Source organism: Eretmochelys imbricata, chromosome 7 (genome assembly GCF_965152235.1).
Source record: "Eretmochelys imbricata isolate rEreImb1 chromosome 7, rEreImb1.hap1, whole genome shotgun sequence".
Classification (NCBI taxonomy): domain Eukaryota; kingdom Metazoa; phylum Chordata; order Testudines; family Cheloniidae; genus Eretmochelys; species Eretmochelys imbricata.
In genome coordinates, this window is record NC_135578.1 from 29,711,001 (window position 1) to 29,723,836 (window position 12,836).

Below are 12,836 nucleotides of genomic sequence, written 5' to 3' on the forward strand. Positions count from 1 at the left end.
CCAGACTGCCAAGGGCCGGGAGCGCTGTGGCTGCCTAGTGAGTGGGAAGTGGCAGCTGTGGGGCAGCAGAGGCTGGTTTGCTTGGGGCTTGGCAATCTCAGGTGTGAGATCAAGGCAAGTCAAGACTCCCCTTCATGGCTCGCAGAGGCATGTTGCCTACAATGCCCACGCAACAGGCTCCAGTGAGGGACCTGCTTGGGGGCGGGGGGAGAGAAGTCAAGGCTACACAGCCCTGGTTTCTCCGCTGAGCGTGCAAACAAGAGTGGGCCTGTCAGCTGCGATCCGGAGGGTGCTGTGTACTCTGGGGGTGCCACCGTCCAGGGCAGGAGGACAGGCCTCGAGAGGTGTTTGGCATTGCAGTGAGGAGGGCTAGCGAGGGACACGCAGAGACCCAGAGCCGACAGATCACACGCTTGCCCTGGTCCGGACTGGGAAAGATCAGCATCCGCCCCAGAGCTTCCAGTCCACCTATAGCCACAGCTTGGGGAGACTCCACGCCAGGTCAAGGGGGATGCTCAGATGGGATTCAAACTCGGCCATGCAGTCACAGCAGCAGCATTAACGCTCACCTGCAGGGAAATGTCTGTGGGCAGCCAACCCGGCCCCGCCCCCTGGCCCTTCCCATTCAGCCCCCTCCTCAGCTCAGCCCAGGCAATGCCCTGCACTCCCATTGCTCGCACAGACCGGAGCACCACCCAACAGGCCCCGCTGCCTGCAATGGCTCCCCGCAGAGGCTGGGTCCAGGCGACACGGCCAACGGCCCCTCTGCGGAGCAGCCATTTCCACTCCCAGGGCAGCAGGGCTCCAAGGGCCCGGGTGACCCGAGCTGTGGCTCAGTTTGCATTGGAAAAGGCAGGCACTGGATGGCAGCAGAGCCCAGAGACTGGCAGGGCGGGGGACAGGCCCCATCCCCTCGCTCAGGGCTGAGGCATGTCAGCGGAAGACAGGGAAACAGAGGGGCCTCGTCTCCATGGGTCACTGCCACCCTGCCCAGCAGCACCTGCAGGGTCCCGTCCCAGGGCCGGCCTCCTTACCTGGCCTTGCCAGTCGGCCGCATTCACCAGGATGATGTTCTCGGGCAGGGCCGTGTCTGACACCAGGATCTGGTTCAGCTGGTCATAGATGATCTTGCGAGGAATCTGTTGGGGAGGGAGGGTGAGGGGAGGGCTAAGCCTTGGCAGGGCACAGGCAACACACACTGGGCTGGGCCAGAACCCTGGAGGTTCCCCTGGTGAGCTGCTTCTCCTTTGGTGCTGTTACCCGGAGCCCAGTCCCCTGCCTTTCCTTCAGCTCTGTGTATCCAGCCACCTGCCTCAAGGCCCCTGCTGCCCCCCACAGCCCGCGTTGGTAGGAAGAGGAGGGAAGGCAACTCCTACAAGGGGAGTTCAGAGAGGTAAATCCATTAGCTGAACTAGAATGTGGCCAGGACACGGGATCTAGCTCTGTTATACACAGTGCCTGGGATATGTGCTGAGTGCCAGCGGGCAGGACACAACTGTACAGATCGTCAGGAAGATGGAAAGCTACTGCACAAAGTCTCCCCTAGTGCCGCGCTGGGGCACTGGAGCCAGGACTGACCCAAGGGAGAGTGCCCCCTACTGAGTACCCGCCTCTGCTCCCCGCAGCACTGCACCCCCTGATGCCACTGATGTCACTCATTCCAGCCCCTGGCTCTCCGTAGAGGACTCCCAGGCAACCGACTGTGTGATGAGCTCCCAGCTGTAGGTGGTGCAGGCTGGGCTCACCCCCCATAGAACAGTGCCTGGGGTTGCATTCACATCACCTGTGTGCTATGGCCCAGGTCCGGGGACCTCTCGCTGTCCGAGCTGTTGGTCCGTTCGCTCAGGGGTTTGGAGAGCTGTCTCTCCTTCAGCGGAGTGCTTCTCTTCTGCCGGGGCGTGTGCGCTGCACCTTCCATTCTGCTGCAGCATACAAAGGACAGTGCTGTTGGCCTGGTTCCCCGGCATGGCATAGCATCCATGGGAGAGCAGGGTCCTTCCCCCACGCACCAGGGTCTCTGATTGCAGATACACACACAGGCCCCGCTCAGGTCTAAGCCACGCCCTGGGGCTCCTGTGAGCGTTTGCACCAGGACAACACTTGCCCGCTGGCAAGGGGACAGAGTGGCATGGCCATGTGACTTGGGCTTCCTGGCACATTGCCAAGAGCGGGAGCTCAGCAATGCTGCTGGGTACAAACAGGACTGGGTAGGCTGGTTAGACACAGGGAGAGCCCATGTACAGTCTGTAGCCAGCACAGGCCGAGAGGGAACCCCAGGGGCGGGCTGGGTCTCCTCCTCTAGCAGCGGATCCAGGGCGGGCTCCTAGCCAGTTCAGAGGGCTCTCTCCCATGATCCAGATTCCTGCAGCAATCTCAGAGCAGCAGAGGGGGCTGTGCTAGGTGTTGGGGCTCGATCCCCACAGGAATGCAGAGCCCGCCAATGGCTGGCAGGTTTGGCATCTCTCCTGGAGGGCGAAGACCATACTGTGCAGGCCTTGGACATACGAGCTAACAAAGCATCATGGGGGGCCGCGGGATCCAGAACATGGTCAGTTCAGAGCACAAAGCTCCACACTCCTGCCCACACCCTCCTCCCTCAGTAGGGCAAGAAGGGCATGCTCTCCAGCCCAGGCCCCTGTGGGATGAGGTTGGCACCCTCTCCAGCCTACACTCCCAACCATGGAGCTGGGGCTAGAACCCAGGAGTCCTGGCTCCCAGTCCCCTGCTCTAACCACTAGACCCTGCCACCGCACTGCTAAGGGATATTTGTCAGTTCCCAGAGTGTGCCGCTCCCCTGAAACGTGACCTTGGCTCAGATGGTCCCACCTGACTGCACAGCCCAGCTTGGGTACTGGAGGCCCAGCTCTTCCACCACTGACTAGAATATGGTTTTAGTCCTTGCTCCTAGATTCAGACAAGTAAAGGCAGGAAGGGCCGGGTTTGATCATACCGTCTGAGCTCCCCACCGGGGGCCAGCCCAGCCAGCTGAACTAGAGCTCTGTTAGTGCCCGAGAGCCAGCCCAGCTCTGGGGGAGGAGAGGTGGAATGTTAACCAGCTCGTGCCCCCCCCCCCCAAGAAGTTCAGACTCTCCCCTGCTGGAGGCGGGAAGCCGGGGGCTTGCAGTGCTGGCAGGCGGGAAACAAGAGCTTTTCGCTTGTAAGCCGAGCAGATCTGATCTGGAGCCTGGCCTGAATGAAGCGGCAGCGCTCCCAGGAGCCCGAGGACACAGCCGCCTCTGCTGCCACCTGGCAGCAATTAAGCAAAGGCATTAACTCCAGGACAAAGCAGCCTGGTGCTTTGCTCCAAGAAGGCACTGCTTCAGCACTAAGACAAATGGGGGGGGGGGAGGGGTATTGATGGTGTCGTCCCCGCCCCCATAGCATCTGGGAGAGGAGCCAGCACAGCGAGCCTGCGTCGCACGCTGAAGCTGCACTTTTGTCCATAGCGTCTCCAAGCAAAGCAGGAGGCAGATGGGGCAGGTTTCCATTGGGAACGTACGGACATTTGAACACACCAGGTATGTGGATCCAATCTTTCACTCAGTGCAGCTCCGGCACGGCCCCACTGCCTTCACAGCGGAAGAGGCCCAGTACCCACAGGGAATATCGGGGACGGGATGGGGGCCCGACACCACACAGTCAAAGGTTCAAATACAGCCACATCGAGATTGCCCACAGACCATCCAGTGCTGGAGGCTCAGAGCCATAAGGCATCGCCACCCTCCCTGGCCTGGGATGGAATGGGCAATAGCAGACCGGACCAGAAACCCCTAGCCAGGGGAAGATGCCTAATGCTGGGTACTGGATGCAAAATGCCACACAGTCCTCTGAGCGCCCAACACCTGATATGGGGAAACTGAGGCGACTTAGTGAAAACCACACATTCCAAGGGCAGAGCCAGAGATGCCACCCAGGCCTCCTGACTCCTGCAACATCCCCTTTCTCTCTGGGAGGGTCTCAGGCTGTTCAGGTGCAACACACCAGGTTGTTCTGGCGGGGAATCTCGGCAGGGCCGTAACCAGCAGTTTGCTTTGAACCGCTCCAGTTCAGGGGCAACTCATTGGAGAGCGCAAAGCAGGGATTGCCTCCGAGGGGCAAACCCCACTGATCCTGGTGATCTCATCCCCCAGCCTGCTAGTGTGCGACATCAGTGACCTATGACAAGCGAGGGATGCGTGCCCCTGGGATTTTGGGGCTGGAGTGACAGTTCAAGTAACGCCCGCAGAGAGCCTGTGCTCAGGGAGAATTCAATAAACCAGTTCAATAAGAGAAATCGAGTTCCACTGGCTGTGAGGTGAAGGAGCCTCCTCCCTGGGTGTCGAGCAGAATCTGACCCCAACCCTGCAGAGCACTGGGGAAAGGGCCCGCCTGGGAACGGACAAGGAGGTGGAACCTGTCTATTAAGAGCTACATCAAGACAGGTCACGGAAGGGGAGCAATGGCTGGTAGCTATCAGCCTGGCTAGAAGCCAACTCTCTAAAGGGGAAAGGGAAATGACCTATTCTCTGCCCTCTGAGCCAGCCAAGCCCTGCCCTGGGCTGGCCTGGAGCCAGTGCCCCTAGAGGCAGTCACCTGCTGTTCTATGCAATCCACGTCTCCCATCCCTGGTTTCAAAGCAGGCAGCTTACCTGGGTGATGCCATGCTCTGAAGCTCCCCCTTGCTGCTCTTCATAGGCGTCTTGACTTTTTCGGGGATGACTAACGTGGTGCTGGAGTCTCCGAACGTGTCCTGCTCGCTCGCTTCCTACGGACATGGAAAGGGAACGAGGAGGTTCCAGAGCTCCTTCTGGCCATCAGCAGCTGGGGCCCTAGCGGGGGACAGTTCGCAGCCAAAAGCCACCGACTATGTCGTACCAAGCAGCCACTGACTGGAGGTGCCAACTTGAGACAAATTGGGCTCCATTATCAGAGGGGCTGTATGCCCCCATCCTGAGCTCAGCTTCCTGGCACTCTACCCACTAGGCCATGCTGCCTCCTGGGGCAAACGGGCACCAGCACAGGGTGTTACCTTGGGCATGTGAGCTCCCCCAAAAGGGAGGGGCCTGTACGTGCCATGTCCCCCTTGCTTCAGCTCCTAAGCCAGGCAGAGCACCGAGGGGAGAGCAAGCCAGCGTGGCTGGGGCATATTACCAGGGTGTCTATTTCGTTGAGGCTGTCGTCCAGGTTTTTATTCCGCGAAGGTTTCAACTTGTCCCCGACGGCTGCGTCCATCTGAAAAACCAGCCAAGGGCAGAAGGATGGGGGGTTTACAGGTCTGGGGCAGACACTGCCCTACTGCGCTCACTCCTCCTCAGCCACCCCAAGGGCCGCTGCTCAGAGCCACTGGCCCAGCCAGGACCCAACAGTGCTTCCCAGTTCATCCCCTGGAGTCCTGTCCCCCTTGGCTGAGTGCTCCGTCGAGACAGTGAAGCTCTTTGGGCAAGGTATGAAGGGCCAGGCGCACTCCGGGCATCCCCTGGCAGCACTGCCACTGTGCTGAGCAGGAACGCTTCATGGCCTCCTTGGGCTTCACTGCCCGTCTGCCTGTGTCCACCAGCCGGCTTCTGGCTGACACTGGACTGGCAGCTCTCAGTGTTCGTACAGCACCTAGCACACCGGGGGCTTGGCCAGTAGTGGGGGTATTGTATGTTGCCGAATACAGATAATCAATGCTGATAAGAAGCAGCTTGGCCTTTTACAAACACTGGTGTTAGAAAACCCAGTTTGTATGTGCCGGGCTCTCAGGAAGCAAACTCTGCCTAGGAGCTGGGGAGCACCGTGGTGCCAAAGGGGAGGCCCCACTGCCCTTCTGTGCACCAAAGCTGCCTGGACTGAGGGAGGATTGGGGGGCAGTTCCAACTGGCCAGGATAGGTGCTGGCTAAGATTTTAGTGACTACGAGGCACAGGCAGCTGCCCATTGCACTGACAGGCCACGCTGCTCTGCCTCAGCCAGTCCCCAGGCCAAGCGGCACGCGGCCGTTCAGCAGTGCTCAGGGAGGAGATGGCACCTGTCCGTGCCCAGCACTCCCGCAGCCACCTGGCTCCAGCAGAGATCCTGCGACTGCATTCACATGCGTTGGAAGTCGAGGTCCGAGCCTCAGCGTGACACGTACCAGCTGCGAATCACCACGCAGCCAGACCCACATGGGCCCCCACATGGGCCCACTACGTCTGGCACCCCCAGCTGGAACACGAGACCCACTCCCTCCCTGTGCGATGACTCACCGGGCTGGTGGCATCTTTGCCCAGGCTCCCCTTGCTGTTAAGGCTTCCAATTTCTGTCTGGGAGCTGGACTGAGACATCCCTTCGAAGAAAGGCCTAGCAGGGAGAGATGCAGTGGATCAGGGAACAAAGTGCTTCTGCAGACCCTGGCCCAGGGCGAGGAGAGGGTTAGAGGGATTCAAGCCCCAGGGACGGCCTGCGCGAATCCCGGGCGTATTTCAGTGCCTATGGGCCAGCCTGCACGGCGGAGACTTTGGCTGATATTTAAAGACCCATTTCCTCCCACGGTTTGCACGGCTCTGCAAGAGGCACTCCGCACTGGCACAGCAATCAATGCTAGCGCAGGGCTTCCCGTCCCTTCCAGGTTTCCTGGCACCATCTCCGCTACGGAGCATCTAACGCCCAGCCTGGTTTGGAGCGACAGGCTCACCTTACCCACAAGGGGCTCTCTCCAGGGGCCTCTCTCCCTGGAAACGCTGCAGTGCTGCTGGGCCCCTCCTAGCTCCAAGCAGGGAAGGTTGGGGGCTGGGCAGACACACAGCAGGCCTCGTCTGCGTGAGAAAGCTGAGACGGCGTCACTTACAGACCGAACTGAAACCGCTCCAGCTAGCCTGGTGCCAAAGGCCCTGTGAACGCTGCAGCTCAAGTCGACTGGGAACAGGGTTAATTCAAACCGAGATCAGAGTGTGTCCGTGTGGGGATTTGCACTGATCTCCCTGACACCACGCGAGTGCGCCGATCAGCCTTGCTCTGGTACCAGAGGGGCCTACGTCAGGTTAGCCTGAGTCCTGGGCCACCCACAGAGCTGCAGTACCATAACACCCTGCAGGAGTTCAGTCAGCACACAAGCCTGCAAGGCTGGTTTGGGCTAGGCCTGGCTTCTCTCCGTTCGACTCGCATTGGTCCATTTACTGGGAGCGCTAACCCCATTGCACCAGTGTGAAACCAATACGAGTCCAAACGCAAAAGCTGCAGCGATTTCCCACAACCCAGTGCAACGTCTGGGAATGGGTTACAGCTAAATCGCAACAAGGCCTTCTCTTACATCCGGGCGGCCTGGTATCCTGGCTTCCATTCACAGCTTCAGTCACACCAGTCTCTGGGAGAAACGTACACAAGCCATCCATCTCGCATGCCTTCCCCAGGAGATGGGGGAGCCGAGCTACAGAGAGGGGAAGGGCGCAGATGCCAAGGCCCTTGGGTGGCAAGACTGGGGCAGGACAGAACCAGGAGATCCAGCACCTCGTCCCCTGTTGTAGCCTGTGTGTGGCCGAAAGCTTCTGCACAGTCAGCTACAGCTCAGTGCTCCTGATCCGGTGTTTGAACCCCACCCCACCAGGCCTTGAGCCCAGCAAGTCCATCTCAAGCTCTGGCTCGCGGCAGCCCTAGGGAGCGGCCTGGCGTCAGGGATGCAGTTCGGGCCAATCAGAGCCAGGCTGGCGTTTAGGAGAGCCGCGCAGCCCTTCGCCGGGGCTGTGGTGCTATGCCAGGGCTGGATCAGAGCAGCGAGGGACATGAGGAGCTACAGTGATGCTGAGAGCTGGGCAGCGCGGGGGCAGCAAGCACCAGAGCCTGGGGGGGCGAGATCACTGGCTGTGCTCTGTGGGGGAGAACAGAGCACAGCTCAGGTGCGGGAGGAGGAGATGGTGTGTTATTGGTAGGGCTGGACTGGCAGCCCACACTTGCTTTGGGAAGGGGTGGGGGGGGGGCCTCAGATTGCTACTGGTGCCTGATTAAGCACGTGCGATGTTGGCCTTGGCTGTGACTCACACCGAATGTGGCCCGTGATCTAAGGAGCCGGTTTTCCACAGCCCCTGATCAACCTCTCAGCAACAGCAGCTCCCAGCCCATTTGGCAATGCTGGAGAAGGGCCCCCATGCCCCCTGCGATGGAACTGCACTCCCCACAGACCGCCATGTGGGTAAGGCACAGGGCTGGGAGCCAGGACTCCTGGGTTCTCTTCCAACTTACGGGAAGTGATTGGGGTCCAGTGGGTTAGACCAGACCAGAGCTGGCAATGGGGATTCCTGGGCTCTATCCCCAGCTCTTGGAGGGGAGGGGAGTGTAGGGGTTAGAGCAGAGGTGCTGGGAGCCAGAAATCCTGGGCTCTGTTCCCAGGTTTGGGAGGGGAGGTGTGTCTAATGGTGAGAGCAAAGGAATGAGCTCCTTACTGGGGTCTGTGAAGCACCGTGACTGAAGCCATAGCTCTAGGCAGATGGCAGGAATCCTGTTCAGGCAGCCTCTCAGAGTGCCCAAGGGCTTGTGAGGGCAGGTGCGGTAGAGGTGTTATAGACTGTGATGTTGAGGGGGGGACTGGGTGGGGTGTTGAGGGGGGGGACACCCTCAGGAGAAGGGTCTGCAGCAGCAGTGGCTGGCATGCATGAGCAAAGCAGGGCGAGAAACAACCTAGCTGAACAGATCACTCCTTTCATCCAGGCATCTCCAAGGGCTGCACAAATCCTAATTAATCCTCAGTTCCCAGGGGAAGGCATGTGACACCAGTCTCAGCTGCAGGGGAAGAGCCCTAGAGCATCAGCGCTCTGATTCCAGACTGGATGGATGTACTAACGGAGATCCTGAGTCTCAGCCCATTTGGGTAGTTTCCATGAGGCTTGTTGGATGGGGGGCTCTGAATGTGCAGTTGAGATGCAGGGCCCTTTTCCCCTCTAGTGTCCTTAGCCAACATGCACCCTTATGTCACTGACACAGCAGCGGCTGCGCTCCACCCCAGAATTAGCTGCACTTCAATGCAGCTGTTTCCTAAAGCACTGTGGAGACTTACACTGTCACTCATGGAGAATTACAATAGTTTTCAACCATCTCAGGGGCACCCTGTGCTCCCTTCCCCTTGCTGTCTAGTCTCATGGCTGGATTGTGAACTCTGTAGGGCAGGGAGCGCATCTATGTTACAGGTTCATACAGCACCCAGCACAATGAACCTGGGCCCTCTGGGAGCTACCACAGTGTAAATAACAACAGTGTTTCACAGACAGTCACGGAGCACTGTAGATACTTGCTGCATCAATGTCATATGGGAAGAGACTCCCAGAGCCCTGACTCCTAGTCCCCCAGCCCACACTATCAGTAGTATTACAAGAGTGCTTGGAGGCCCCAGCCAAGATCAGGACCCTGCTACGCCAGATGCTGCACAAAATGTGTGGCAAGATACTAGCCATGGCCCTGAGGAGCTCTCAGTCTAAACAGATGAGACCAGGAGAAGGTGGGAGGGGAAACTGAGGCACCGAGAAGGGAAGCGACTTGCCCAAGTTCACTCAGCAAGGCAGTGGCAGAGCTGGGAGCAGCTGCCGTGTCCCATGGGTCCCACCAGCCCAGGTTCACTCCCTGTTGCAGCTGTCGCTCACCGTGCTGCCAGCACTCACTTGAGCTTGGGCTTGGGCGTGCTGAGGATGCTCTCCGTCTCCTCCATCTCCGGGCCACTGTCGCTGGGGTTGTACATCTCCAGGCTGTCGTACAACTCGTCCAGGTCCTCCTCCACCTCTCGGATCTGCTCCCTGGAGACGTGCTCCAGGCCAAAGCCAACCTGCGGGCAGGAGACTCCAGACTAGACCAGGGCCAGGCAACCCGGAGTAGAGACTGCATATTTTGTGGAAGCCCACGGGAGTGAGTGCTAGAAGAAGCCTGAAGGACCTCCTCCTGCTCGTGGCTCTCCTTCCCCAGCCAATGGCATGTCAAGGGTCTAACACCCCACCAATCAGCTGTCGGTTGACATCTCCCAGAGAACATCGAGAGTCACCCACAGAGCAATGGCCCGGCCAGTCCCAGATCCCATGTCAGAGAACGGCTATCACCGAAGGTTCAGGAAGAGTTCCAAGAAACCTCCGAGGCAGATGATGGACTACACTGCTCTCACAGGCATGTCTAACACCCAGCAGCACACGGCTGCTTTAGCCCATGAAGCAGGAGGGGCCCCTACTTAGTCTCATTCACCTCCTGATCCTTTGGTTGTTAGAAGGTTGAGGGGAAGAGGGATCTTGTAGTCAGAATAGGGGGGCTGGAATTCAGGACCCCCGGGTTCTATCCGCAGCTCTGAGACAAATGGGGTCCAGAGGTTGGAGCTGGGGGTAACTGGTAACAGAGGTCAGACTGCTGGAAGGGGAGTGTGGGAGGGAGAGATGGCCTCATGATTAGAGCAGGGGATTGAGAACCTGGCACAGAAGTGATGGGATTTGCCATGAATGACTCAGTGGAGGAACTAGGACAGAACCCGGAAGTCCTGGCTCTCAGCCCCTCTCTGCTCTAGCCACTAGACCCTACTCCCCTTCCTTCCAACAACAAAAACGAGACAAACCATTGAAGGACTTGAGTTCTGAGCTCACACTGCCATTCATCTGGAGGAGGGAAGAACAGTGATGAGGGATGCATTTCACCTGATCTGGATCACAGCCCATCTACCAACAAGAGACCACGGAAATAGCGAAGGCATTTGCAACAAGACAGGGAAGGGCTGCACCTACCTCATCCGACACCTTGAACCTCTTCAGTAAAGCCACAAACTTCTGCTTTATATTTGGCTGCTGTGAAGAAACGGTGCCATTGACTCGTTACAGTGACACCAAGAAAGGGAACAGGAATCAGGGGCCCCAATGAGGGGGTGCAGGCCTTTGCTGTAGGCGCGACTGAGGGGCCAATGGAAGGAGAATATCACATTGCCCCACAGATAATCCCAGTTACCCTAATCAGGGGTTCTCAGGACAAATTTTTTGGTGGCCTCTGAGTGCGGCCACCAACTTTTGCTGGTGGCCACTTTCACACTTTTTCCTAAAATACTTGATTAATTTTAGGAAAAACAAACAAATATGCACATATACACGTCCAAATCATGGTCATTTATTTATTGCTAGCTAGTAAGACCGTTGTGAAAAGTGATATTAGCAAACATACAAGTATCACATTCCACAGCAGACTTACTCTGCCCTGGCAAGCCTGGGGACAAATTAAACCCTGGATGGGAGGCCAGGGGAGGCAGCAGCGGGCTAGAACCTGAAGCCCCACCGCCAGAGCCTGGGGCCTGCCACCTTGCCACCCCAGGGCTGAAGCCCAAAGCCTGAGCCCCACCGCCTCTGGGAAAGTGGAGAACTCACTGGGTGCCACAGTGGCCGCGGTTGAGAAATGCTGCCCTAAGTGACAGTTCAAAGTCCACCAGTTTCCAAACCTGATGCAGGGCTGGACATAGGGAACATGCAGAGTGAAGCACAGCACTCCCTAGCACCATGCTGGTGCACTGGGGTTAGTACCAACCCAGAGGGGAGCACTACTCCTCCTGAGTCACCCACACATTTCCACGCTGCACCTCTGGCTCATCCTCCGGAGGTCTAGCCCAGAGCAAGCCTGCTTAGCTTGCAAACCAGCCAAGCTCACTGTGCGAGATGGCGAGGCTGAAAGCAGGCATAGCAGCTGCATGCAGCTCAGAGGCGGTTATAACAGCTAGGTGTTAAAGGAGAGGCATGCAAGCAGCTCTGGCAACTGCCTTCTGAGCAGGGCATGGTGAGAGGCAGCATTACTGCAGGCCAGTTCCTAGGAGACAGGGCAGAGCTTCCCAGCCACAGCTTAGGTCAAACAGCCACGCCTGGACAAGCGACAGTGCGGTGGAAAGGGGACAGCCTGACAGCTCTGGAGATTGCCGCTGCATAGCTCCCCCAGCAGCGTGTCTGAATGTGCTGAATAGCGGTCACTTAGAGAGGCGAATGGCTCCTTCTGCCCCATCCCAAGTCCCAGAGCCATCCAGTCCCCCCGGAGGCTGCTTATGACCAGTTCAGAGACCCTCTTGGCCCGGCCGGCATGCACCAGGCCTCGCACCAGACTGGAGCCAGAAGGCGACCAGCCAGCCAGTGCACCCGCAGAACACACTCACCCGAGTGATTGCCGAGGCCGAGGCCAGTTTCCGCCTCGTTTTCTTCACCTTCCGGAGATCCTCATCTTCGTAAAATAAGTCCTTGTGGGGCAGGGGAGACAGCACATTCAGAGAAATAATACCCCCAGGCCCTGGGGCTATGGAAGCCTGGCCACACTGCCATAGCTAGCTCTCTTAACCAGGATCTCCCTGGTCCTCGGGCCACAGCAGCTCAGCTCCAGGCAGGTACAGTTCCACATAGGCTGCCTCTAGCAGCAGCCCAGTCATAGGTGACCACTTGGGGCAGCCAGCCAAGGGATCAGTGGCCTGGAGTCCACAGTCCTCAGCTAGATCCCAAAGGGAGGCTGCTCTGCAGCTTGTCTGCCTCTCCCCTCCCTTCCCAAAGGGGGATGGCTCCCAGAGCCAGCTCCCAGCCTGGCTTGCACAGCACCACCTCTTGCTCCCTTTGCCCCCAGAGGTGCAGGCTGGAAGGGGGAGCTACTTAGCATCTTTTTCAGAGCTCGCTGGGGGCACTCGTCTCTGCCTTGATTCAGCCACTGAAGTAAACGGGGCTGGGGAGGGTTAAAGGCAGAAACCAGGTGAAAACCCCCCCTGCTGCGGAGAGATCAGGACTGGAGGAAAGCCTGAACCCATGGAAAGAGGGGTTTGCAAATGGAGGCAGCCAGGCCCAGCCAGCCTATTGCTTTGTAATGCCTTACAATGGAGCTCTGCCCTGAGCACTCTGAGGGGGCAGCAGACTGGGAAGGGGGAGGTGCGGGGTT

General features: G+C 58.5%; 1 protein-coding gene across 4 annotated transcripts in view; it reads right to left on the reverse strand.

Moving 5' to 3' along the window:
- The window catches only part of PACS1 (phosphofurin acidic cluster sorting protein 1), a 104,102-nt gene that overhangs the window by 17,844 nt on the left and 73,422 nt on the right, over positions 1 to 12,836 (reverse strand). The window contains exons 7-14 of one of the 4 annotated variants that reach the window (XM_077821070.1): positions 12,076 to 12,156; positions 10,679 to 10,738; positions 9,584 to 9,744; positions 6,206 to 6,299; positions 5,131 to 5,211; positions 4,629 to 4,744; positions 1,784 to 1,922; positions 1,035 to 1,139 (exon numbers count right to left, since the gene is read on the reverse strand). In XM_077821070.1, coding sequence (XP_077677196.1) covers positions 1,035 to 1,139; positions 1,784 to 1,922; positions 4,629 to 4,744; positions 5,131 to 5,211; positions 6,206 to 6,299; positions 9,584 to 9,744; positions 10,679 to 10,738; positions 12,076 to 12,156 — 837 coding nt within the window. The remainder of the gene's footprint in view (positions 1 to 1,034; positions 1,140 to 1,783; positions 1,923 to 4,628; positions 4,745 to 5,130; positions 5,212 to 6,205; positions 6,300 to 9,583; positions 9,745 to 10,678; positions 10,739 to 12,075; positions 12,157 to 12,836) is intronic. The other 3 variants (XM_077821072.1, XM_077821071.1, XM_077821073.1) reach the window with 3 other exon arrangements.